General features: G+C 42.2%; 1 protein-coding gene across 2 annotated transcripts; it reads left to right on the top strand.

Annotated features, from left to right (window-relative positions):
- Window positions 1-694: 694 nt before the first annotated feature.
- Window positions 695-20,923, top strand: LOC140857130 (uncharacterized). Of its 2 annotated transcripts, none has more exons than XM_073255551.1 (12): window positions 695-863; window positions 1,027-1,344; window positions 1,787-1,884; window positions 3,133-3,252; window positions 3,779-3,868; window positions 4,051-4,166; window positions 4,274-4,373; window positions 19,736-19,807; window positions 19,883-19,930; window positions 20,026-20,103; window positions 20,196-20,315; window positions 20,477-20,923. In XM_073255551.1, the coding sequence occupies exons 1-12, from the start codon at window positions 710-712 to the stop codon at window positions 20,906-20,908; spliced, it is 1,746 nt and encodes a 581-aa protein (XP_073111652.1). In that variant the 5' UTR covers window positions 695-709; the 3' UTR covers window positions 20,909-20,923. The 2 variants fall into 2 exon arrangements, with proteins under 2 accessions (XP_073111652.1, XP_073111658.1); XM_073255557.1 differs by having other exon boundaries at window positions 705-846.
- Window positions 20,924-26,955: the final 6,032 nt, after the last annotated feature.

Here is a 26,955-nt window from a genome sequence, read left to right as displayed (position 1 = left end):
CATACGATACTAATAGTGATGTGAATTGGCTCCGTGAATAATAATCATTATGAACCATATTTGCCAATTTAAAACATGTTTAGATGCACAATACATGAATGTTATCTCCAATGCACCTAGATCAATTTAGTCAAAGAGGGGAAGAGGTCTTCGAGTATGTGCATGAATCTCAAATCATTTTAATTAAATACTAAATCCCGAATATTTGTTTGCCAACGCAACCAATCTATTTTTTAAATATAAAAAGATTTTTTTCTTTTTAAATGAAAAACGACATCATCTCTCGAGGCCTGGTCTTTTCTAGGATAGCTAATTCTCTTAAAATATATGTTACATTTTGATAACCTAAATAAATTTTTTGATTATATTAAAAGTGTAATTCATATATTAAATACTGATCTAAATTAAATTATAAGTAAATGTTTATTTGTTTTTTAATTTTATATATGTTCATAGCTAAAACGGGATGGAACAAGCAAGGACACGTCCAAAGTATGCGGAGAAAAAGCAGCAGCCACTGGTGGTGGGGGAGGAGAGACAGGAGGGACATGGTTGTTGAGGTAGTGACGAAGATATTGATCGGAAATTAAAACATGGGGAATCATTTAAAAATTCCTAATCTTTAATTTTATTTTATTAATTGTATTACGTTTAAATTTCCTCTCTCGGTCTTGCCCTCGTGGTGCGGGAAGGATATGGAAAGATTTCAATGCGGTGGCGTTGCGTTATTGAAAGACCACAAAGAGAAAAGACAGGCCCTGTCGGAGAAAACAGGTCACCGGTGATTTCCTGTTGTTCATCGTTATCCAATCCTCCGCACAAAGATTCTCAAATCCAACACCTAAGGTCGTCTCGCCTGAGAAGTCTCTCTCACCGTCTCACCCATATATAATAGATATTTCTTTCTCACCCTTCCCTCGCCTACCCCGTTCCCCTCACAACCCTTCGCCTTGTGCTTTCACTGTCTTCTTTATTCCTCGTCACTTCACTCACAAGGTCACTCTCCTTTCCCCAACTTCCTTACAGATCCGTCGACCAAAAAATCCGGCAAGAAAATGTTGGATTCTATCGAGTTCTTTGGTGGTTCTTGCCTGCGGAGACCTCAAAATCTCGCCTTGACATCGGCTCGTATCACGAACGTTGCCGCTAAGCCCCTGGCTATTCTGGGATTTCCTGGTTTGAACTCCGGGAAGAGCAGGGGTCTCTTCTGCAGAGCCCTCGACGGGAAGGCGGTGGAAGGGGAGGTGTTCTCGGTGACGTCGTCGAGCAAGTCGGATGTGGATTACCTCGGTGAGAGCACCAAAGGGGATTTGAATGTCAAGCAGGAGCACCTGGAGGCATTCGGTGAGATTCGGAGCGTAAAGCTCATCTTTTTCTGTTTGGTTTTTCCATTGTGAGAAAATGAATTTCATATTATTTCATTAATATGTTGTGTCTTTTAGTAATATTCTTCCAATCTCGGCTCATGGGGACTGTTTTGATTCCTTTTGGGTGCAAGGTTCGCTCCTTGTTTGATGTTTTGCCGCCCAAAAAAAATGGAATTCAGTCGCCTTTTTGGGGAAACCTTTTCAAATTTTTGGATGTACCCGGATGATGATTCATTAATGATTATGTATGGTATTATTATCTGAGAATTTTTGGGAGTTTTGCAAAGTCTAAGGTAAAGGAGCAAGGTGCCGTATAATGCTTTTCTAATTGGTGGCATGAAGACAACTTGGAAGCAATATTCACCTGGGGAAGCCCTTGTGTTGAAAGCTTGGTCACTTTTTATTGGTTTCTTTTGTAGGGTTGGATGGTCAGGCAGCCCTTGATGGTCCGATTGAAGAGATAGCCAGGATAGAAGCCAAATCAGCAGAGACATTACTTACCGAGTTGGGAATTGCGGTACAATTCCACTATCATTTCTAGGCTGTTTGGTAAATACGTAGTTCTTTGCTACTGTGCAAGTTTATGAGTTCTACTTTTGTTTTACTTTTCCTTTTACTTTTTTCATGGAGGAGCAGAGAAACATATTTTTGGAACTTTCATGAGATTTTTATATGTTCTCCTGTATTTTCATTGCTTCATGGAAATGTGATAGATCAAGGCTGAATGTCCTGTTGAAACTGAAATCGATCCCAAATATGGTTTGCCATAGTATACCATACCACCTCATATTGGGTGTATCAGACTGTACCAGTAGCAAATTGATACTCAGGATCGAGTATCAGTACTAAGCACTAGTATATACCAACACTAAACCAGAATAATAGGTATAAAAACCGATACTGCGAACCATGATCTTGAAGGCATTTATTTCATCCGAAACCTAGTCCACAGTTGGAGCAGATTTTGTAGTTTCTATCCAAACTCACTAAAAGGGACAAAAATAATGATTTTCTATTTTAATCATTTGCATTCAACTCTATTAGTTTGAGAGGCACTTTCTTTAGACCAGACTTGAACTTTGCAACTTTTGAGCATATCTGGAAGCATTTTAATGTTATATTCCAAAGAGATTTAGAGGAAGAGTAATTCTTTTTCATTTTTTGGTTGTACATAGGTATGGCTAACCGAGATCTCAAATTTGTCAATATTTGTGTTGCGTGTTAGGTTACCATTTCTTTTTGAAGTGTTTCTATATGAAACCACCTGAGAAATATATTAAAGGCCTGAAATAATGTAATAAATTTTGGAATGGTGACTAAGTTTTTCTTCTTGATTGATTTTTGGTTTATTAATTTTTTTTAGTTTTAATTGATTTTGTTGAACTTCTTAGTTTTTAAATTTTCAACAAAAAATTTTGAAACTTGAGCAAAGCTGCCACAACTGTCAAAACAGAACTCATTTTAATCCTGAAGTAGAGTTTTTGAATCTTCAATGATGCCATTTTGCATGGGAATCATGTTTAATCAGTAAAAGTAGTATTTCACTTTTTGTTGAGATCAATATGTGCGGACACAAACTGAAACATTTTTCCACATATCTCTGCTGAAATTTGGTCTATTTTTTTATAACTCACTGAGGAAATAGTTTTTTATTAATTTTGGAAATGTTTGGAATAATAGACATATATTTCATAATTTGCACCATTCCACACAATATAACCAAGATGTGTAACATTTCTTCTATCTAACATAATGTTGAATGCAGGATCCTTTTTCATTAAGACATTCTCCTCGTGGTATATTCTGTAGCAGGACTCTAAATCTCCGGTCAATCAGTGCCATTGGTTATGACATGGACTATACATTGGTACACTATAATGTAATGGTAATGTATCATTATCTCATCAATTTTCTTGGGCTTTTATTAATGGACACTGTCCTGATGAAATCATCATTGCAGCTCAAAGTGAGTGAGATCTTATTTAATTGCTACCTTTCTTATATGCTATTGTTAACAGCATGGATCCGGAAGTGCAGATAATGATGGAGATTGAGAATTATATTCTAAGAACTATTGGAGCTTATATACTGAGCATGTCTTGATTTTAATAAATATCTGATCTAGATATATTTGCCTTGGACTATTGTCAGTGATTTCAAAATAACATTGGTTGAGAACAAATTCCTGCAATTCATCTAATCTCATACAATATTACCTGTGACTAAGTGAGATCCATGTAACTGGAAGAGTAGTGTTTGTTTCTTTAAAAACTGTAAGAGTGGTGTTAAATTGCAAATGTTTATTCTTGCAATTATTAAATGGTCATTTTATTCTATAGCTTCTCAAGTAACGAAAACCCCTTTTATGGAACTTCTATGAAACCTCAAGCACTGTGTTAGCATACTTGCAGGCTTGGGAAGGGCGAGCATATGATTATGGAATGGCCAACCTTAGGAGCATGGGTTTTCCAGTAGATGGTCTTGAGTTTGAACCCGATTTGGTAATCTTTCTACATAAACATGATGGATTAGTCTTTTGTACTTCTTCAAAATCTTTAAATTGTAACCTTTATAGCTGGTTGCTGCTATCAGTTTGTGTTTTTAATCTTGGCAAATCAATTGTGCTTAATTATAGATAAACTGGATTTATTTTTTTAAATTTATATCTTACTCTGCTGGACAGGTCATAAGAGGTCTTGTCATGGACAAAGAAAGAGGAAACTTAGTTAAGGCTGATCGATTTGGATATGTGAAGAGGGCCATGCATGGTACCAAAATGCTTTCTACTCGAGCTGTTAGGTGTGGTAGATACCTTTCTTTCTAAACATGCCAAATATTTTGTGCATCTTTCATATTAAATGTATGGAAGAATATTTTTCCTAAATCAATACTTCTTTATATGACAGTGAGATTTATGGGAGAGAACTGGTTGATCTGCGAAAGGAAGGTCAATGGGAGTTCCTTAACACCCTTTTCTCTGTTTCAGAAGCTGTGATGTTCATGCAGGTTAATTACTCTTTGTACCATGGCATATACTAATTTCTGTTTATAATGTTTTCTACTTTCTAGTTTTGCTTCTTTACCCGAACTACTTAATGCAACAACTAGACATCCTAACCCAAACTGCTAAGTAAGATTTCTTATTGTGATTTTGTCTCTTACTATAATATGAGGATTTCCTTTGGTAAGTGTTTGGTTGAAAATCTTGTAGCACTTCTTACAGTCTGAATTAGACCTCTTTGGTTTTTCCTGTATTTTTTTCTGACTTTGTAAGGACCATTTGGAGTTCTTTTGGTATAATCATGCAAATGTGGACAAATTTTGCTCTGTGAGTGCGGATTTTGGTTTTTTTGGGTGGGGTTGGCGGGAGGGGGTGCGGGCAGGGAGGTATCTTACCAGTTTGACTTAATGGGAAGTTTATTCCTCAAATGGATTGTTGACAGGGGTTTTTAGATAAACAACAGAATCTGCATTTGGATTCGATCAACTTAGAGAAGAAAATGGACTGCTAGGTAATTTAGCAACTAAAGACAAATTGTATGACATGCATTTATGATGGAGCATTGGCAAATTCAACAAATACATGATTCTGATGAATCTCCTAACAAGTTTGCTCAAACATGCTTTAGATGAAAGAAAGTATTGTTGGTGATGAGGAAACTATTGATGTGCACTACATATGTGTAATGCATGTTGAATGATTATGATAAGGTAATGTTGCGTTATTAGTGATGACTTATTGATTGGTTTTGGGGATGTCCTCAGATTCAAGATCCTTACCTGAGAATGAGTTCTAACTTTTAAAGATTATCAGAGAGCAGTCGATGTTGATTACGATTTGGAATATGAAAGTGGCAATGGCAGATCTTGTAAAGTCACTAGGGAACTAGTGGCCTTGATTTTAATGCACCATTTCTGCCCTAGCAAAAGGTGGGTGGCTCTGCATCAGCCTCTCACAAAAAGAAAAAAGATATTGATTGGAGATACAGTGCAAGCTGTACTTGCTTCCCCCTATAATAAGGCAAGAAAATAGAAGCAGAAATAAATAAGAGAGAATGATGAATAATATATTAGGAAAGAGGGTGGGGGATGCTTATGATTCATAGTGTGTGCTTCCCACTTCTCAATTTAAAATGGGGCAATCATCCGAGATGTTTGAAATATCAATTTCTAATATAGTTTGCAGTACCGTCCTGTACTGCCTAGTATGGAGCGTAGTTCCCCATACTGCTTGGTACAGAGCGTACCGCATCATACAGGTATATCATATCATCGACACTACCATACTGTACCATACTGCTTACTGATATTATAATAGAATTTTATCGGTATGGAGTCTGGTACCGAGATGGCGAACCTTGATTTCTATTGACTATTAATTCTTCCTTGCTTCTTGAACTTTAAGTATCTATAACATTTTGTATCTATCTTAGTCCAATTACTTAATTTTCTCACTCCTATTCATGTGGTCCATGGATTCTCTCTCTCTCGTAAGTATGTATGTATATCTACAAGCATACATAACGATTATATTATTGCCTATGTTACCTTCTTGTTCATTTGGGGCTTTCAGCTTGAAATTTTGATGTACATGCAACTATGCAAGCAATCTTCTTATTAGGACCTTATATTTTCATCGCATATGCCTATACCATAATGATTGATCTTTGGCCACTTTGTTTGATGACCCGTGCAGGTTTCTGTTTAGTCCCACATCAATTTTGCTATAAATAGGGCTAAGGACCCAAAAAATAACTTCTAACTATCCCTTTTTGGCAAGGTCTTGGGTTATCATATATGGTATTAGAGTGGACCTATACCTTGGCCAATATGGATTAGGGAATGCTGTAGCATGGGCCCTTGTCGGGCTGACCACGAGCTAGTCATGGTGTTGGCGGCTGGATTGTTTGTGATGTTGTATTCTTCACATAGTAGGGCTGGAATTGGGCTAGGCTGGGCTGGGCCATACCCCTATCCGAGCCTAGCCTAAAATTTTTTTCGGACTTTGGACCGAGCTTAGGGCTAAATTTTTTTGAAAAAATCTAAGCCTGAGCGTGATTGGACCAGCCCAAAAATTGTACAAACTTTATCATAGGGACCACAACGGCTCTCTTTGTTTGGTCTCTCTCTCTCTCTCCAATCCAAAGCTAAATTCGAACCCAAGAGGTCTTCTTTCTCTGTTCTCCTTCGACCAAAGGTGGTAGAAACCAAAGATTTTAGAGAGAGAAAGGGAGGATGAAGAGGCACAGGAATGGGGAGATGTGGGAATTTGAGAGTGAGATGCTTGTGGTGAGTAGGAATGGTGGTGTCATCCTTGGCCTGGACGGCGGCACCACCTCCACTGTCTGCATTTGTATCCCCACTGCCTTCCACTTTTCCAGCTGCCTCCCTGACCACCCCCTTCCAATCTTTGCTGTGCTGTTGCTGGCTGCTCCAACCACAACTCCATCAGAGGTCTCTAATGGCGGAACCCAAACCCTAGAACCCTAGCCACCGCCATGAGTGAAAGAGATTGAGACCACGACGGTCCCTCCATGGACATCCTCAATCCTGCTGTTGCTGCTACTCTTCCTAGGTCTTGGATCAAGCAAGTCTGGGGACTTGGAGCTTTTGATCTCTTTCAAGAGCTCTCTTCCTCGTCCCCTAGGTCCTTTGGAGCTGCAATGCAAGCCAGAGCCCTTGCTCCTTCTCCAGCGTTAGTTGTAAGATCGGGCTGCATCACTGGTGTCGTGCTCCAGAGTGTCACCCTTAGTGCTGAGTTCTACTCCGTTGCCTCTTCTCTCTTGAGCCAACTTCCCCTGTTGTTGCTGCTACTCTTCCTAGGTCTTGGATCAAGCAAGTCTGGGGACTTGGAGCTTTTGATCTCTTTCAAGAGCTCTCTTCCTAGTCCCCTAGGTCCTTTGGAGCTGCAATGCAAGCCAGAGCCCTTGCTCCTTCGCCAGCGTTAGTTGTAAGATTGGGCTGCATCACCGGTGTCGTGCTCCAGAGTGTCACCCTTAGTGCTGAGTTCTACTCCGTTGCCTCTTCTCTCTTGAGCCAACTTCCCCTGCAAGACTAGTCCCAGATAACCCATTTCGGATTTTAATCGAGCTGGGTTTGGGCCTTAAAATGGGCTTGACTACAGGCCGTAAAATGGGCTCGGACTCAAGCCAGGCTAATAGTATAACTGAGCCTGGCCTGAAAATCAAATAGGCTCTACATCTTAGCCCAAACACGGTCCAAATTTATTTAGACCTAGCTTGAAGCCCGGCTCGAATTCATCTGGCCTGAGCCCAATTCTAGCCCTATTGCCTAGTGAGAACAACATAGCTTGAATAGGAGAAGTGTGTGAGGACTTGTTTGGGTGCAATTACTCCTATAATGGTTGTTTGCTAGGGAGGTCTTGGGTACTTAAATCGGGCTAAGAAACCTAATAATAAGTTCTTGCTATTTTTTTTTTGGGTGAGGTCCTAGGTCGTTGCACTTTGTGTATTATTGATGTAACATCTACCTTTTTTTTTAAAGTTATAATACTTGCTTAATTATAATTAACCTATAATATGTCCTCTCTTGGTTACATTGCACTTCAGCCTTAAAATTATCCTAGTAACTAATACCTGGTTTTGGAACTTTATCAAAAAGAAATATGGTGAATAAACAATTCATCAAGCATACCATGAAGTATCTGCATGATTTATTTGGTTCTGCTTCAAGCCTATGTTCATTGGTAAAGACAATTGAAGAAGCTCCGTTAGGCATGATATTACATGGACATGGTTGCTTACAAAGAAGGCCCTATAGACCAAAGCGGTGCGGAAGCAATTCCAGCGAGGAAGATAATTAAGAAGGCATCTTAGCTGACCCTGACAAGGTGGGGGAATTCACCATAGAACCCATTACCTCTGAGCAGCCTATTGATATTACAAGGCTACCAGAGAGCCTCATCAAGCCTTTGACTGTAGTGGAGGTTTCTAGAGTTAAGGAGCGTTGCCCAGCTATGCAACCCAAAAGGGGGGGTGAATTGGGTTTCTAAAAATTTTAAACTTAACTTTTGTCTTATGGAAAATATTTAACAATAACTAAATAAATAAGAAGAGTATAGTTGATTCAAGGCTAATGGTTAAATGCAAGAATGCAAAAGAATAAAGAAGTTCTAAAGAAGAGCAATTAGGCACAACACAAACAAAAGGATTTATAGTGGTTCGGTGCCAACTTTGCACCTACATCCACTCCCCAAGCTCCTACTTGGGAATTCCAATCCACTAACTTGTATTCAACCTGAATACAGTCGTCGGAAACTCCGACTCTAGCTATCCCAAGCTAGTCCACTTGTTTTTCGGGTACAAGCCAACCCAATACACTCCGATTCAAGGTTCGGATCAACCTTCTCTTGTTTTGGAACCTTTCCAAAACAAAAACAATAACTTAAATAGAGTATAACAATCAATAGCTCAGAAAATACAAAAGAAGCTCCTTTAATGAGCGAATGAGGCTTTAAATACACTTTACTTAAGGAGAAGAAAGCTCTTTTCGATTTTTTCAAGGTGGTTGGGGACTTGAATGTGCACTTGAGGAGTTGGTGAGCTTGAATTAAAAGCTTCTTGAATGCTTTGAGTGAGCTCTTGTTTAGGGCTGAAAAGTATGCTTGAAATCCTCTTTTCAAAAATCTCTCTTCTTGATGATTCCCATCTTTTTGTCCCTTTTATAGCTTTAAAGAATGGTGGAGAACAATTTGGGCTGAAATAGAGCCGTTAGTCCACATTAAATGAGCATTAAATGCACTTAAAACGGGTTAAAAACTAGCTGTTGTGGAATTTTTCCGTCACAGGGGTCGACTCATGGGTCGACCCATGCTCATGGGTCGACTTATGGGGTCGACCTCTGTGGAAAAATAGCAGAAAACAAGGTTTTGTAATTTTTGGCCTAAAAACAGCAGAGGTCCGACTCATGCCTGGGGGCGACCCATGAGGTCGACTCAGACTGTGCCAAGACTGTGCCAGCCAAAAAAATCTGCGTGCCAATCAGCTCATTGTGCCATGAGTCGACTCATGGGGTCGACTCAAATTTTCAAATATGGATATCTTTCAAAATACATGTCCAAAAACTATAAAATTTTCACCAATGGATCACAAATCTTTTGTTCTAGCACTTGATGCTTTCAAATCAGGGTTTGGTAAAATTATGATTTTGCTCCTGAAAAGTAATAAGTCTTTTTCAAGCGAAAATCATTAGTACCCCTTCAAATGCTTTGTAATCATCAAAATCAATCCAAGGAGCAACAATCTCCTCCTTTTTGATGATGACAAAACACTTGAGCAAAAGCATATATATGAAACATTGAGCATGAATTTTAAAGGAATGAAATGCATCATAGGTAGTTTGAAGATAAATAAGAAATTTGCTACCAATTTGAAAATTACTTATAAGTGCATTTGCTTGAAAAGAAGATTGATTCTTTGGCACGTGATACATGTGCCAATTTGCTTGTGTTGCTCATTTGCCTAACAATTTGCCTATTGCTTAATAATTTGAAAATTTACTCATTTGCTCATTTGAAAATTTGCTCATTTGAAAATATTTGCTTATTTGATTATGTGATTTTGGTATCAGAGCAGAATTTTTGGTATCAGAGCAAAGCAGAATTTGCCTAAGAATTTGAAAATTTGCTCTTTGCTCATTTGAAAATATCTCATTTGCTCATTTGCTTGTTTCTCAATTGCTTAACATTTTGAAAATTTGCTCATTTGATTATTTAATTTTGGTATCAGAGCATGCCTAAGAATTTGAAAATTTGCTCATTTGCTTAACATTTTGCTTAATTTGCTTTTGATTCTTTTATCAATTTGCTTTTGATTCTTTAATTTCTCCCCCTTTTTGACAGCATCAACAAAAATTGTTTACTCCCCCTTTTCTGAATATATTTTCTCTATTTCTTTCTTTTGATAGAATTAATTTTACTAATGTTACTTTTGTTTACTCCCCCTTTTACTAATGTTACTTCTTTAGCTTCCTTCTTTATTGCTTGTTTCTTAGTTGCGTATTGTTTTACTCCCCCTGAATACAGCAAACATAAAAGATATACCATTGGATATCATGGATAGCATTTTGCAATTCATAGTATTTTAAGCATGCACATAATTAAAAGCAACTAAATTTGAAGGTCATTCATTGAAAGTCAAAGAGTATATATATATAATCAAAAAGTGACTGATACCACACAGTTGTTCCAATACATATACCAAAATACAAAAATCAATCAGTCAACATCATTACATGGCTCAAAAGATAGATCCTAGAAAGAAACTAAAGACAAGACTAACTACAAAGATCTAGTAGAGATCATGACTGGATGGATCAGAGTCAGATGAATCGGAGATGGGGTGAGGAGATGAAGGATCACGACCAAGGGCTCGACTTTTACCCCATCTGCCTCTGCCACGAGTGGAGGTGCCGGCACGAGTGGGCGGGTGAGATGATCTTTAAGGCTAAGAAGCAATAGACTGAACTGCAAGAGAGAGTCTGATGGTATCCAGAAGGTTCAGAGCTCTCGATACAGACTGTAGCAGTGCAGTGAACTGGGTGGATGCATGCTCACTAGAGCCTCTGATCTCTCTTCTCAGGAAATCAAATCCACTCTCCAAAACTCCTCTAAGTCTGGCTGCCTCCGTAGATAGGTCTGAGACCTCAGTGATGCACTCTTGTGGCTGTGGATGTGCCAGAGCTAACACTTGCCCCTGCAAGTCAAATACTCTCCCAGTCAGTCTCAATATATAACCCTCAAGCTGCTGAATGCGAACTGACTGATCTGAAATCATCTGGAAGACGGTGGAGATGTGAGGGATCAAAGTCTGATCAGATACATCATGTGATGTGGATCCCTGTGCAAAAGCTGAAGTGCCCCACTGTCGAGAAAGTAAGGAAGCCACACGCTGAGAGATCATCTCAATCTGGTCGTCAGCCAATCTGATCTCTGAGGGAAGTGCTCTGCTGTCTGGCTGCTGGACTGGAGTGTGCCTCCTAGTAGACTCTAATGGGCCAGCCTCGAGATCTGAAACGAACTGAATGTCTGGAGATGCTGTCCTGATATCATGGAGAGGTGATGAAGGACCTTCTTCTTCAGCTCTGTCCTCAACTCTCTCTTCTACACTTTTAGTCCAACCACCATCTGTCTTAGTAAATCCCATGCGGTGCAAAGTATGTTGGTTGATGGTGTCAGAGTGAGAAAGCCTAGCTGCTGCCTCCCCCTCAAAACTAATTCCAAACCTCCTGAATACCAAAGTGAGGGCCATACCGAAAGGCAGATGTGCCTTGGATCTATTCAGGGTTTCCCTCATAGCTTCTATCATTAATGCTGGGAGGTTTAGGGGGGTTTGGGTAATCACATGAAACATGATGCAGATGTCTCGGCCTGAGAGGAGGTCATGTCTATCACTTCTAGGGAAGAAAAGCTTTGTTACCATTTGATGTAGTATCCTTATTTCAATGGAAAGGATTTTGGCTTCTAGTTTGTTTAGGCTTCCCGAGAAGGTTCCTCCTAAAATCACATTAATTCCTTCTTCTTTGACTGGGAGTTCCATGTTTGAGTATCCCTCACAGGGTAAATGAAGAATCTCTCCCAAAAGTACAGGATCTAAACAGATATCTATATCCTTAACAGTGGATGTTACTGTTCCATTGCCATAGCTCAAGTTCAGATAAAATTTCCTAACCAAATCCACATAGGTAATTTCTTTAAGTGAGCAGTAAAATCCCCAACTTTGATCTTTGATTTTTGAATCAATGGAGAACCCCTCTTTTTCAAAAAATTTGAAATCTACATTTTTCCCAAATTCTACCTTTCTATCAGATAAGGGAATTTTACTGGGGCTTAATGGAGACCGAGAAGAACCTGGAGCAGATGCCGAAACAGGGATGGAAGCTGATGAGGTCTGAGAAGCCTGTCTCTTCCTGCGCACGCCTTCTTCCAACTCGCGGACCGATTTCCTTCTTTGTGGGAGCTTCATTTTTGGAGCCATTTCCACCACTAGAGCAAGCAAGGGTCTTAGGAGGTCAAATGTGTGAAGAGATAGAAGGATTTTAGGGGAAGGATAAGGATTTTTGGAGTGATACCCCGATTTGGAGGAGAAGGATAGATTCTAGGGCACGCTCAATCCATTCCAAACAAGGTGGAGAGGGGGAAGAACTTGATTCCTAAGGGTCGGTTTGAGGTGTAAGGGGTGATGGGAGAAGAATCTTGGGGGTAGGACTTGGGTTTGGAGAGGAAGAAGAAGGGGACCTAAGGTTTTGGAGGGAGGAAGAAGACGGTGGAATGAGTCGGCTCAATGAATGGGATTTCAACAAAAAGAAGAAGCCCGTGGGATTTTGGCCAAAACTACAAGTTTGCCATTGGGTCGATCCTAGGGGCCGACTCATGGTTCACAAAAATTCAGAGAAAATGATGAACAATTTTTGAAAAATTCGAAACTTTAGGAGAAGGATATTTGCTCAATGATCAATTATGAGAATGATAATTTTGAGCTTTTAAGCCCAAGAAAAATGATGAGAATTGAGTTCAAAGAGTTTTTGATATTGATCCCTTGGGATCAGAGAGATATTTAAGCAGATGGATCAAGGATTCTTAGTTCTCTCCTAATTTCACAGAATCTATCTTTACTTAGGGCCTTTGTAAAGATGTCGGCTAATTGTTTTTCAGTACAAATATAGTCAAGAATTATGTCTTTATTTTGAACATGTTCTCTTATAAAATGATGCCTGATTTCAATATGTTTAGACCTAGAATGCTGAATTGGATTTTTAGTAAGATTTATGGCACTAGTGTTATCACATCTTATGGGAGTTTCATTAAGTTTGATACCAAAATCTTCGAGTTGTTGCTTAATCCACAAGATTTGAGCACAACAACTTCCGGCTGCAATGTATTCGGCCTCGGTCCTAGACAGTGCTATCAAATTTTGTTTCTTGCTAAACCAGGAGATTAGGTTAACTCTAAGAAATTGGCAAGTTCCACTAGTGCTTTTTCTATCTAATCTACATCCAGCAAAATCAGCATTTGAATATCCTATTAAATCAATTAGTGAGTCCTTAGAGTACCATAATCCTAGAGTTTGAGTATCATTTAAATATCTAAGGATTCTTTTAACAGCATTCAAGTGAGATTCTTTAGGATTAGATTGAAATCGAGCACAAAGACAGACACTAAACATAATATCAGGTCTGCTAGCAGTTAAATATAGTAGAGAGCCAATCATACCTCTATAATATTTTAAGTCTACACTTTTACCTTCATCCTTGTCAAGCTTACATGAAGGGCTCATGGGTGTGCCAATTGCTTTGGAGTTCTCCATTATAAATCTTTTGAGTAATTCTCTTGTGTACTTGCTTTGGGTGATGGAGATTTCTTCCTTTGTTTGTTTGATTTGGAGTCCGAGGAAGAATGTAAGTTCTTCCATCATGCTCATCTCGAACTCCCTCTGCATGAGCTTTGTAAAATCTTGACAAAGAGATTCATTAGTAGATCCAAAAATAATGTCATCAATATATATTTGTATAATTAAGATATCATCTTGATTTCTTTTAATGAACAGGGTTGTGTCTACATTGCCTCTTGAAAAATCATTATTAAGTAAAAATTTGCTTAGCCTTTCATACCAAGCCCTGGGTGCTTGTTTCAAACCATATAGAGCTTTATTTAATTTAAAAATATGATTAGGAAAAGCATGATTTTCAAAATCTGGGGGTTGTTCTACATAGACTTTTTCAGCAATGTATCCATTTAAAAAGGTACTTTTGACATCCATTTGAAATAATTTAAATTTCATAAAGCAAGCATATGCAAGTAGAAGTCTAATTGCCTCTAATCTAGCAACAGGTGCAAAGGTCTCATCAAAATCAATTCCTTCTTCTTGATTATAACCTTTAGCAACCAATCTTGTTTTATTTCTTATTACATTTTCATGTTCATCTAATTTATTCCTAAAAACCCATTTTGTGCCAATTATTGAATAATTTTTAGGTCTTGATACTAAAGTCCATACATTATTTCTTTCAAATTGATTAAGTTCCTCTTGCATTGCATTAATCCAATTATAATCATTTTCAGCTTCTTCAATGGTTTTAGGTTCAAGATGAGAGACAAAAGCACAATGATTGAATGCATCTTTAAGTGAAGAACGAGTTCTTACCCCATGCATAGGATCACCAATAATTAGCTCCTTAGGGTGATTGTGAACATACCTCCATTCTTTGGGTAGGTCATTTGTACTTTGAGGTTGTTCTTGTTGTTCTTCACCTCCCTCATCCTGTTTGTCTTCATGTTCCTCATCATCTTGAATTGTTGAATCTTTCAGAGTGATCTCCTTCATCCTTTTATAAGAGGATCTGTATCATCAACCCCTTCATTCTTCCTTGAAGGAAGATCGTTAGTTTCATCAAAGACAACATGTATTGACTCTTCTACTACTAAGGTTCTTTTGTTGAAAACTCTAAAAGCTTTACTAGATGAGGAGTAACCAAGAAAAATTGCTTCATCGGATTTTGCATCAAATTTTTCAAGTCTTTCTTTACCATTATTTAATACAAAACATCGGCAACCAAAAACATGAAAATATGCAATATTAGGTTTTCTTCCTTTCCAAAGCTCATAGGGGGTTTTCTTTAAAATTTGTCTAATCAAAGCACGATTTAAAATGTAACATGCCGTGTTAATAGCTTCCGTCCAAAAGTATCTTGGAAGGTTGCTTTCACATAGTATGGTACGGGCCATTTCTTCTAGGGTTCTATTTTTTCTTTCTACTACCCCATTTTGTTGGGGTGTCCTAGGTGCTGAAAAATTGTGGCCTATTCTTTTTTCATCACAAAATTTTTCAAATTTTTGATTTTCAAATTCGGTTCCATGATCACTTCGAATATTTTGAATTGAAAATCCTTTCTCATTAGTGACTTTTCGATAAAATTTAGAGAAAACTTGAAAAGTTTCATCTTTGTGTGCTAAAAAGAAAACCCATGTAAAACGAGAGAAATCATCAATAATTACAAAATTATATCGTTTTCCTCCTAGACTAGTAGTTCTAGTAGGTCCAAATAAATCCATGTGCAATAGCTCTGAAGGTCTAGAGGTTGAAACAATATTTTTAGATTTAAATGTGACTCTTGTTTGTTTACCTAGTTGGCATGCATCACAGATTCTATCCTTTTCAAAATTCAATTTTGGCAAACCAAGAACCAATTCCTTCTTAATTAGTTTTGAAAGTGAATGCATGCTAATATGTGCAAGCCTACGATGCCAAAGCCAACTAGTCTCATTAATCTTGGCATTCAAAAATATTAGGCATTGCATGTTTATCTTGGATAGATCATTCAAATCTACCATATAAACATTACCATGTTTATGTCCAACAAATTTAATGCCTTCATTAATAGGACTAGTTACAATGCAAACAGAAGATTCAAAAATAACTTTATATCCTTTATCACAAAATTGACTAATGCTTAGTAAATTATGCTTTAAACCATCTACTAACAAAATATTTTCAATGTACTTGGAGGGAGTGATACCAATGTTACCTATACCGATGATCTTTTCTTTACCGTTGTCTCCAAAGGTGACCATCCCTCCATTCTTAGCATCAAGTGTGATGAATTGGGATTCATCACCAGTCATGTGTCTCGAGCATCCGCTATCAAGATACCATTTCCTGTTTCCTCCTTGGGATGCTAGACACACCTATAGGCAGAAGTCAAGTTTTTGTTTTAGGTATCCAAGCTTTCTTGGGTCCTTTTTGGTTAGTCATAATGGTTTCTTTTGGAACCCATATTTTCTTTACATTTGAGTTTACAGATTTGTTAGAGAAGCAAGTGTATGACTTGTGTCCTACTCTACCACATTTGAAGCAAGTAATATTAGAAAACTTGTTACTTGAAGAGTTTACATAGATATTTTTCATATACTTTTGTTTCTTCAAGGGGTTATAGCCAAGTCCAGCCTTATCATACATGGCCTTTTGATTTTCAAGAATCATATTAAGTTTATTAGAACTCAAGGTGAATTTTTCAACTATTGGTTTTAGCTTGGCAATTTCATTCTTTAAATGTTGATTTTCTTGAAACAGGGTAGATTTTTCAATTGAAATGCTTTCATTTTATTTCAGTAAAGATTGATTTTTTGATTTTAGATCTTTGTTCTTTATCCCTAGTTTCTTTAGTTCATTAATCAAATCATAAAAAGCTTCGTGAAGTTCTTCAAATGTAAATTCACTAGGAGTTTCGGAATTTACCTCATTTTCATGTGCCATAAGGCACAAGTTGGCTTGTTCAGTTGAGTCTTCCTCTTCGGAGCTTAAGTCATCACTCCCACTCCAAGTGGCCATCATGGCCTTCTTCTTGTACTTCTTGGGATCCTTCTTCAGTTGTGGGCATTCGGACTTGAAGTGTCCCGATTTTTTGCATTCATAGCAGATAAGAGGTTGGTCTTTATTCTTTTCTTTGCTCTGTTCCCCTTTTGTGAGTGGCCTCTTCTTCATTCCTTGTTTTCTTTTTCTCAGAAACTTTTTGAACCTTCTGGTAATGAGTGCCATCTCTTCATCCTGCTCTTCATTATCGGTGTCATCAGTTTCTTCATCTGGTTGAGCTGTGAATTTGAAGGCGATTGTTCTCTTCTTTTTGACTTCTTCCTCTTGATGTTGTTTCATGCTCAGCTCATGTGTCATCAATGATCCAAGAAGCTCTTCCAAGGGTAGGATGTTTAGATCTTTGGCTTCTTGGATAGCGGTCACTTTGGCTTCCCAAGTTTTTAGTAAGGACCTGAGAATCTTTCTTACAAGCTCACTGTTAGAATAGGACTTACCAAGACTCTTTAACCATTTATAATATCAGTAAAGCGAGTAAACATTTCAGTTATAGACTCATCATGCTCCATTTTAAACAATTCATATTTATGCACGAGCATGTTGATTTTGGACTCCTTGATTAGTTCCTTCATGGGTTACTTCTAATCTATCTCATATTTCTTTAGCAGACAAGCAAGTTGAAATGCGATTAAATTCATTAGCATCAAGAGCACAATATAGAACATTCATAGCTTTAGCATTTAGTTGGGCCATTTTCTTATCAACCTCATCCCACTCTTTTTCGGATTTGGCTGATTCCACACCATCAATAATTTTAGTAGGTGTGTGAGGGTCATTTACTATGATACTCCACATATCATAATCGAGTGCTTGAATGAAGATTTTCATCCGAGCTTTCCAATAAGTATAATTGGACCCATTGAAAAGTGGAGGTCGGTTAGTGGACTGCCCCTCGGCTAGAGAAGTGCCAACTTGAGTTGCCATAGATCTTTAGCTCTTTGATTGGTTAGATCAAAGTAGGGCTAGAGCACCGGGCTCTGATACCACTTGTTGTCCAGCTATGCAATCCAAGAGGGGGGGTGAATTGGGTTTCTAAAAATTTTAAACTTAACTTATGTCTTATGGAAAATGTTTAACAATAGCTAAATAAATAAGAAGAGTATAGTTGATTCAAGGCTAATGGTTAAATGCAAGAATGCAAAAGAATAAAGAAGTTCTAAAGAAGAGCAATTAGGCACAACACAAACAAAAGGATTTATAGTGGTTCGGTGCCAATCTTGCACCTACATCCACTCCCCAAGCTCCTACTTGGGAATTTCAATCCACTAACTTGTATTCAACCTGAATATACTTGTCGGAAACTCCGACTCTAGCTATCCTAAGCTAGTCCACTTATTTCCCGGATACAAGCCAACCCAATACACTCCGATTCAAGGTTCGGATCAACCTTCCCTTGTTTTGGAACCCTTCCAAAACAAAAACAATAACTTAAACAGAGTATAACAATCAATAGCTCAGAAAATACAAAAGAAGCTCCTTTAATGAGCGAATGAGGCTTTAAATACACTTTATTCAAGGATAAGAAAGCTCTTTTCGATTTTCTCAAGGTGGTTGGGGACTTGAATGTGCACTTGAGGAGTTGGTGAGCTTGAATTAAAAGCTTCTTGAATACTTTGAGTGAGCTCTTGCTTAGGGCTGAAATGTATGCTTGAAATCTTCTTTTCAAAAATCTCTCTTCTTGATGATTCCCATCTTTTTGTCCCTTTTATAGCTTTAAGGAATGGTGGAGAACAATCTGGGCTGAAATAGAGCCGTTAGTCCACATTAAATGAGCATTAAATGCACTTAAAACGGGTTAAAAACTAGTCGTTGCGGAACTTTTCCGTCATAGGGGTCGACTCATGGGTCGACTCATGCTCATGGGTCGACCTCTGTGGAAAAACAGCAGAAAACAAAGTTCTGTAATTTTTGGCCTAAAAACAATAGAGGTCGACTCATGCCTGGGGGTCGACCCATGGGGTCGACTCACAGACTGTGCCAAGACTGTGCCAGCCAAAAAAATCTACGTGCCAATCAGCTCATTGTGCCATGAGTCGACTCATGGGGTCGACTCAAATTTTCAAACATGGATATCTTTCAAAATACATGTCCAAAAACTATAAAATTTTCATCAATGGATCACAAATCTTTTGTTCTAGCACTTGATGCTTTCAAATCAGGGTTTGGTAAAATTACGATTTTGCCCCTGAAAAGCAATAAGTCTTTTTCAAGCGAAAATCATTAGTACCCCTTCAAATGCTTTGTAATCATCAAAATCAATTCAAGGAGCAACAAGGAGTTAAAGACCTTCTATGTTCCTTCTTCAGGAGACAGTGAACAGGGATTACTACTCTATAGGTTAGAAGCACAACCCTTGTGGTGCGATGATGATATCTGACTAAATGATCTTGATGAAGAGATCTTCAGGGACATCAGGATTCCCAGGTACTACCCACCAAAGATGAGAAGTTGTAGGAGAAGTCTGGATGCAGCTTTAGACAGTCTCAGACTCAAGACAAATTAGTTTCTTCCAAAGGGTGTGGAATCCACCTCAGTGGCGGCCAAGGTTGGCTAGTGGACATGCAGCACACACCAGGAGCCTGAGGTATTTTGGTCTGAAACCCACACTTGCAATGTTGTCATCTCGGATGATTCATCCGCAGAGTCAAAAGTAGAAAAGCTGGAATTGTCTATCTATTCTAGCCTCAGAATGATCATATTGGAGACACCTAGTGAGTATATATGTGAAGAAATCCCTCCACATTCTGCCGCAAACATTGGAAGCTTCGAAGGCCATCTGGAGAGGCCCAATTTGAACAGTCTTGCTAAACAGAATAGTCTCAATATACTGTTTTTTCTGTCCGATAATTGGATGCCCACATTTCTAACATTATTATTATAATTAACCTTTTGCCCTCTTATCATTTATGCTATGCTTATCATCTACAATCTTGTATAATCTCACCCTTACAATTTGAAGGTGATGTTGGTAGGTTTCTTTTGCAGATGGTTGACAGATTGGATGAAGGAGCAGTGCCAGCAGAACTTGGGCCACTTGATTATAAGGGACTCTTCAAGGCAACATACTGCAGCTTATCTAACTATGATGGGTATCAATTCTATCATTCTAAAATGGTGCTTTTTTTTTCTCAGGCTGTCTCAAAAGCGCTTTTCAGAGCACATGTTGAAGGTCAACTTAAGGTAATTCTTTTGGTTTGCCTTATTTTTTTTATCTTCTACATATGATTTCTCACCATTTCTTGTCTGAAGGTAATGTGTGGTTGATGCTTTTGCAGAGTGAGATAATGGCTGAACCAGAACGATTTGTAGAGCCTGATCCGGAACTACCTTTGGCTCTGTTAGATCAAAAGGAGGTTCAGATATATACATTTTTCTTTCAAATCATGCTCTGTTTTTATGTACATTATTTTATATCTATTTTTACTGATTAACTGCTTGCTGTCAGGCTGGTAAGCGATTGCTATTGATTACTAACTCCGATTACCATTACACAAATAAAATGATGCATCATGCCTTCAATAAATTTCTTCCAAATGACAAGGGATGGCGAGATCTTTTTGACATGGTTAGGAATCTTTTTGACATGCTATTTCTTTACTTTTTATAAGTTTAGATGTGATCAATTTTAGTTCACTCTTTACGCAAAACTGCAGGGGCGGTATGAATATCTATGCCTTGGCTTGGATGCATGGTAGTTTGTGTTGAAGTGATGTTGTTCTTTTGCAGGTCATAGTCTCTGCCAGGAAGCCAGAGTTTTTCCAAATGTCACATCCACTGTATGAGGTTGTCACAAGTGATGGATTGATGCGCCCATGTTTTAAAGCACGTTCAGGTGATGCATTCTATCATCAGTGTTACTTGACTACTAGTCAATTAGATTTTACTATTTTTTATTGGGTGTGGGTAGGCTTCAATGTCTATCTCAGCTTCATTTATGTGAAATCTTTTTGTCATAGGCCTAGCCTACTATCCTCCCTATTCTGCTCTCACGTTAATCTGATTAATCAAATAGTACATATAGTTATCTGGCAAGTCTGGAGGCTTAGCTGTCAAAGCATAATGCAGGTAGGAACAGATGCATATCTCCATTTCTTGACTTTTATATGTAAACCACAGTACCTATTATTCTGCCTTCTTGGTTCAGGTTTGGAACTGTAATTTGCAGTATGCTCCTTAATGAATTGTCTTTGCTTGCTGTATGAAATGATTTATGAAAAATTCTTGGTTGGTTGCTTGAGATTTAAATATGCGAAATAAATGATATAGAGGCACTTTTTAGGGACGTTAGCAAGAGCTCTGTGAGGATGTTTCCTGCATGTAGAAACTAATTGAATAAATTATCTTGCTTAATGCATAGTACATTCCCTTTTTTCTTTTAATAAATTACAGCCACCATATTGTGAACTGGCTAACTGTACCAATTTGGAATTCTCTTATACTCTCTTTCGTCAAGGGAAAGAATGAGAAGTCAAGGGGGGGTTTTTATGCCATATTGGAAGACTTCACCTTTAGAACTTGCCCCTCCCCTGTCTTAAACAGCTAAATGATAGAATTTTAGTTTCTCCTTGTATCCTTGTTGTTTTCATCATTTTTATATAACATCAAAATATTTATTATGGTAACATGATATATAAATATGCTTTATAAAAATATTTTTAGAGAGTATTGGTCTACTCTCCTTCCAGAAGAATCAAGGCCTCAATCCTACCAACTCAAAATTGATAATGCACATTCTAACTTGAGAATTGAAACTGTTGTTCATGATCTACATCATAAAAACTGTTGGGTATAAAATACCCACAGCCGAAGTCCTCAACAGAATCAACGATTCCGCCCACGATGTCGACCTCAAGTAGACTCCGCCCGGACTCTTACGGGAGCCGGGCTCCGTCCTCAACGTCAACTGCTGGTAAGCCCCGTCCGGACTCCTACGGGAGCCGGACTTCGCCTTTAACTTTAATTGCAGGAAGACTCCGCCCGGACTCCTACCGGAGCCGGGCTTCGTCCTCGACTCCAACAGCTGCAGACAGACTTCGTCCGGACTCCTACGGGAGCCGGACTCCGCCGACAACTTCGACCTCAAGTAGACTCCGCCCGGACTCCTACGGGAGCCGGGCTCCGTCCTCAACGTCAACTGCTGGTGAGCCCCGTCCGGACTCCTACGGGAGCCGGACTTCGCCTTTAACTTTAATTGCAGGAAGACTCCACCCGGACTCCTACGGGAGCCGGGCTTCGTCCTCGACTCCAACGGCTGCAGACAGACTTCGTCCGGACTCCTACGGGAGCCGGACTCCGCCGACAACTTCGACCTCAAGTAGACTTCGCCCAGACTCCTACGGGAGCCGGGCTCCGTCCTCAACGTCAACTGCTGGTGAGCTCCGTCCGGACTCCTACGGGAGCCGGACTTCGCCTTTAACTTTAATTGCAGGAAGACTCCGCCCGGACTCCTACGGGAGCCGGGCTTCGTCCTCGACTCCAACGGCTGCAGACAGACTTCGTCCGGACTCCTACGGGAGCCGGACTCCGCATCTGATTTTGATTGAAGGGGATTCCGTCCGGACTCCTACGGGAGCCGGGTTCCGTCCGCGACTTCAGCTCCGAGAGGGCTCCGCCCGGACTCCCACGGAAGCCGGGCTCCATCCACGACCCCAACCGCAAGGACTCCGCCCGGACCCCTGCAGAGGCCGGACTCCGACCGCAGCCGAACTTCAGCCGATGGATCTGCGCCCCCTGGCAGGTCACAATAACAACCATGATCCTGCTCCACTTCCTGCTGCGGATTCCGCGCAGCTCCATTACCCTTGACAGGCCGCAGTAACGGTCGCAGCCCTGCTTCACTTCCTACAACGGATTCCGCGCAGCTCCACTACTCCATGGCAGGCCGCAATAACGGCCACGATCCTGCTCCACTTCCTGCGACGGATACCGGGCGATTCTCCCATCCGCTGGCAAGTCACGACAACGGACGCTGCTCCACTCCTCGCAACCGATTCCACGTGGCGAGCTACGGCGATAGCCACGATTCCGCTCCACTACCCTTCGCAATAAATTCCTCCTGACTATGGGCGGCCCACTACCAGACGGTTACAAACGTCGCCATCAATCCGTTACCTCCTCCGCCTATAAAAAGGGGGACCCAGATACGTTATTCTCTAAGCTCTCGTCCTTTCATCTCAAAACTCTGCTAAATTCTCCGTTCGAGCACTCCATTCTTGTTGAGGCAGAGAACTGACTTGAGCGTCGGAGGGTCTTACCGGAGCAACCCCACCTCCGGTTTAGACTTCCTTTGCAGGTCCCGGCGGCGATCGCGACTTCCCCAACTCCAGCTTCTCCGGTGCAAGCGGATTTTTGCACCAACAGGATTGGCGCTAGAGGAAGGGTTGTGTCTTCGCAGTACCCTTGTTCTTAAAGGAGCGTTCAACGGGGCCGCCTCCGATTGTCTCCTCCGACACCCACTCCTTGTTTCCCCCCGCGGGATCCATACTCGATGCCTCCACGCAAGGCGTCCATGCGACGGTCCACGGCCTCCGCGGCCAGATCTCAGGCTCCGGCCTCCCCTCCTGTTTCTCAACCTCCTCCTCCTCCGGCGGCGGCGGTCGGCACGGAGCAGTTTGACTTGCTGGCACAGCAGGTCAGAGGCCTCGTCGAAGCTGTGCAAGCAATGCAGCAGCAGCAGCCGCAGACGTCGGCGCACCCGGAAAGGGCATCCCCGGAATGCCAGAACCCGGCGGCGGGGCGGGCCACCTGGGGCAGCCGCCCCGTCCTTCCTGGGAAAACAAATCCGAGGGTAGAGAGCCCTCAATCGGACCACGACTCCACCCCTGGAAGATCCCTGCTCCCGTTCTGCCAGAGGACCCTCGAGACTCGAAGTCGAGAGGATTTCCTGGACCGGAGGCTCCAGGAGATGAACCGGCGGATTGAAGAACTCCGCCATGCGCCCCCCGCTTATGGTGAGGATATTTGTACTGACCCTCCCTTCTCCCAAATGATCATGCAGGAATCGATCCCGCCAAACTTCAAGCTTCCCCAGTTCGAAAGCTACGACGGGACTTCGGACCCGGTTGATCATCTGGAGGCCTTCCGGACGATGATGCTGCTTCACGGTGCTCCTGATGCCATCTTGTGCCGGGCTTTCCCGTCTACCTTGAAGGGAGCGGCGAGGAACTGGTACTCGGTTTTAAAACCGGATACCATCTTTTCCTTCGACCAAATGAGCCACCAATTTGTGGCCCATTTTGTCAGCAGCCGGCGCCCCCGGAAGGGTTCGGAGTCCCTCATCAACATCAAGCAGAGGGAAGGGGAGTCCATACGGGCATACATCAACCACTTCAACATCGCGGCGCTGGAGGTCCGGAACTTGGACCAATCAGTCGCCATGTCGCCATGGCCGCCCTGAAAGGCGGCCTTCAGAAGAATGATCTGTTGTTCTCCCTGGAGAAGAAGTATCCCAGGGACTTTGCTGATTTGCTGGCTCGGGCTGAAGGATACGCCCGAGCGGAAGAAGCCTTCAAAATGAAGGATGAAGAGACGGCGAGGGAGCGGCAAGCGGGAGACTCGAGTAAACCCGCAGTTGAGAAAAGGCCAAAGGAAGCCCGGCTGCGCTCTCGATCCCCTCCCGGGCATAAGCGCGCCCATACTCCACCCCGGGCGCGCAGGCAGAGAAGCCCGGATCGCAGGGTTCGGCGGGGTTCCCCATCAGGGAGATTCCGCAACTACGCCCCCCTCAACGCCTCGAAGGCCCAGGTATTGATGGAGGTCAGGGAGCAGCTCCCTAGGCCGGAGAGGATGCGCACACACCCCGGGAAGCGCAACCCCAACAAGTTCTGCCTCTACCACCACGACCACGGCCACGACACAGAGGAATGCATCCAGCTCCAGGATGAGATCGAGGAGCTTATTCGGCGAGGTCGACTCAACAGGTTCATCCGCCGCAGGCCTGAGGGTAGAGGAGACCGACCAAGAGCCCTTCCGCAGCCTGAACCGCCAAGAAGGGAAGAGCAACCCGGGGACCGGCCTCCCATCGGGACCATCGACTCCATCACCGGAGGGCCTCAAGGAGGAGTGGGCCACCCGCGACCGTGGAGCTCGGAACACCTGTAAATGTATCACTTACGATTTCACCTTGAATCTAAATTTCTTTCTACTTAACGTACTCTTCCCATCTGGCGTGGATTAATTATGACTGGATATGACCCCTCCAAAAATAAAGTTATGTCAGGAACGGGGGAGAACCCCGCCCAAGCATACCCAAAATGAAAGTCCGACTATCTCAAAATCGGATGGGGGGAGAGGCCTTACAACGCCCTAATGTGCCCCACAGCCATGTCAGGAACAGGAGGAGAACCTCGTCCTGACATGAGCAAAGTCAAAGGCCCGGTTCTTTTAGACCGGATGGGGGAGAGGCCTTACAACGCCCTAATGTGCCCCCACAGCCATGTCAGGAACAGGAGGAAAACCTCGTCCTGACATGAGCAAAGTCAAAGGCCCGGTTCTTTTAGACCGGATGGGGGGAGAGGCCTTACAACGCCCTAATGTGCCCCCACAGCCATGTCAGGAACAGGAGGACAACCTCGTCCTGACATGAGCAAAGTCAAAGGCCCGGTCTTTTAGACCGGATGGGGGGAGAGGCCTTACAGCGCCCTAACGCGCCCCCACAGCCATGTCAGGAACAGGAGGAGGACCTCGTCCTGACATGGGCAAAGTCGAAGGCCCGGTTCTTTCAGACCGGGATGGGGGGAGAGGCCTTACAGCGCCCTAACGCGCCCCCACAGCCAAGCAGGAACGGAGGAGAACCTCGCCTGGCTCGAGCGAAGGGAAGGCTCCGGACTCCTACGGGAGCCGGGTTTCCGTCCACAAGCCAAGGAAGACTTCACCCGGACTCCTACCGGGAGCCGGGTTCCGTCCACCGATGCCAAGGAAGACTTCACCCGACTCCTACGGGAGCCGGGGTTCCGTCCACGGACGCCCAAGGAAAACGTCCACGACGCCAAGGAAGACTTCATCCGGACTCCTACGGGAGCCGGGCTCCCGTCCACGACGCCCAAGGAAGATTCACCGGACTCCTACGGGAGCCGGGTTCCACCCATGACATCTGCAGCAAGAGCTGATGGTGGCGAAGCCTGGCCGCCCAACAAGATCGGGTGAAAAGAAAAAGCCCCTCATTGGCACCTCCTCGCTCCTATGCAACCCGCGAAAAGCGGGGGAAGGCCTTCACTCCGAGAAGAGGAGGAAAATTAAAAAGGAAGGATGACGAACTACGGCGGGAACGGACGAAGGATGAACCACACCAAAAGACCTAAAGGACTTCGTCCCAACTGAAACGGAGAGTTCCTACCGAACACCTCCGGCCGCTAAAAAGACTTTCGACACCGGTTAGGAAGACAACGACATCCCCGAAATAATGTGGAGCCCGGACGGCCAAGCTCAAGCTCGCGGCCATGTACGACGAGAAAGGCGAGCTAACGCATGACGATCGGGGCGCCCCTAACGACGTCTACATCGGACAAGTCAAATGACAAGAAAGGTTCGGCACGCGGACGAGGTAACACAATACTTTTTTTTATTCCATTTTCGATATACACACTACAAAGCTCGGAAGGTCAAGGAAAGAAAGGCAAAACGACAAAAAGGAAGTAATACATGAAAAACAGAAAGAAGAAAGAGCTCTAAGGAAGCCTGCTCCCTCTGACCTAGAATTTCTACTCCGTCTCTTAACCAGGACTGTCTCAGATTCTCAATTTCTTCTTCTAGCTCTTCCCTCTTCCGCAGCGCGTCCTGGAGCGCCCGACGAAGTTGCTGGCTCTCAGCCTCCGCTCTCGACACTTTCCTCAAGACCTCGGATTCCGCCTCCGCGTCCGCGACGGCCCACCGCTCGAGTGCCAGTTGGATCTTCACTTGTTGCAGCTCGGCTGTCTTTTCCCCGAGGGAGACAGAAATCACCTCAACGTGCCTTTTAGGGCTTGGAGCTTCAGAATCTTGGGCGGAAGTAAGCTGTGCCCTGTTAGCCAGCTGCCTCTGGGAACGGACGACTTCGTCGGCCGCCGTCCTGAATCTCCCTTTATACTCTTCCACCTGCCTGCGCCAGCTAGCCGCTGCACGTCGTGGCTCACCTCGACGTCCTGGAGCTGCTGCTGAAGGTCGGAGACCTTCTGCGACACCTCTGTTCATCATCGACCCGGGCCAAGAGCCGGGATGAATTTCCTTCC

The sequence above is a fragment of the Elaeis guineensis genome, chromosome 1 (assembly GCF_000442705.2).
Source record: "Elaeis guineensis isolate ETL-2024a chromosome 1, EG11, whole genome shotgun sequence".
Classification (NCBI taxonomy): Eukaryota; Viridiplantae; Streptophyta; class Magnoliopsida; order Arecales; family Arecaceae; genus Elaeis; species Elaeis guineensis.
Note: the sequence above shows the minus strand (reverse complement) of the source record. Positions and strands in the feature narration are given on the sequence as shown.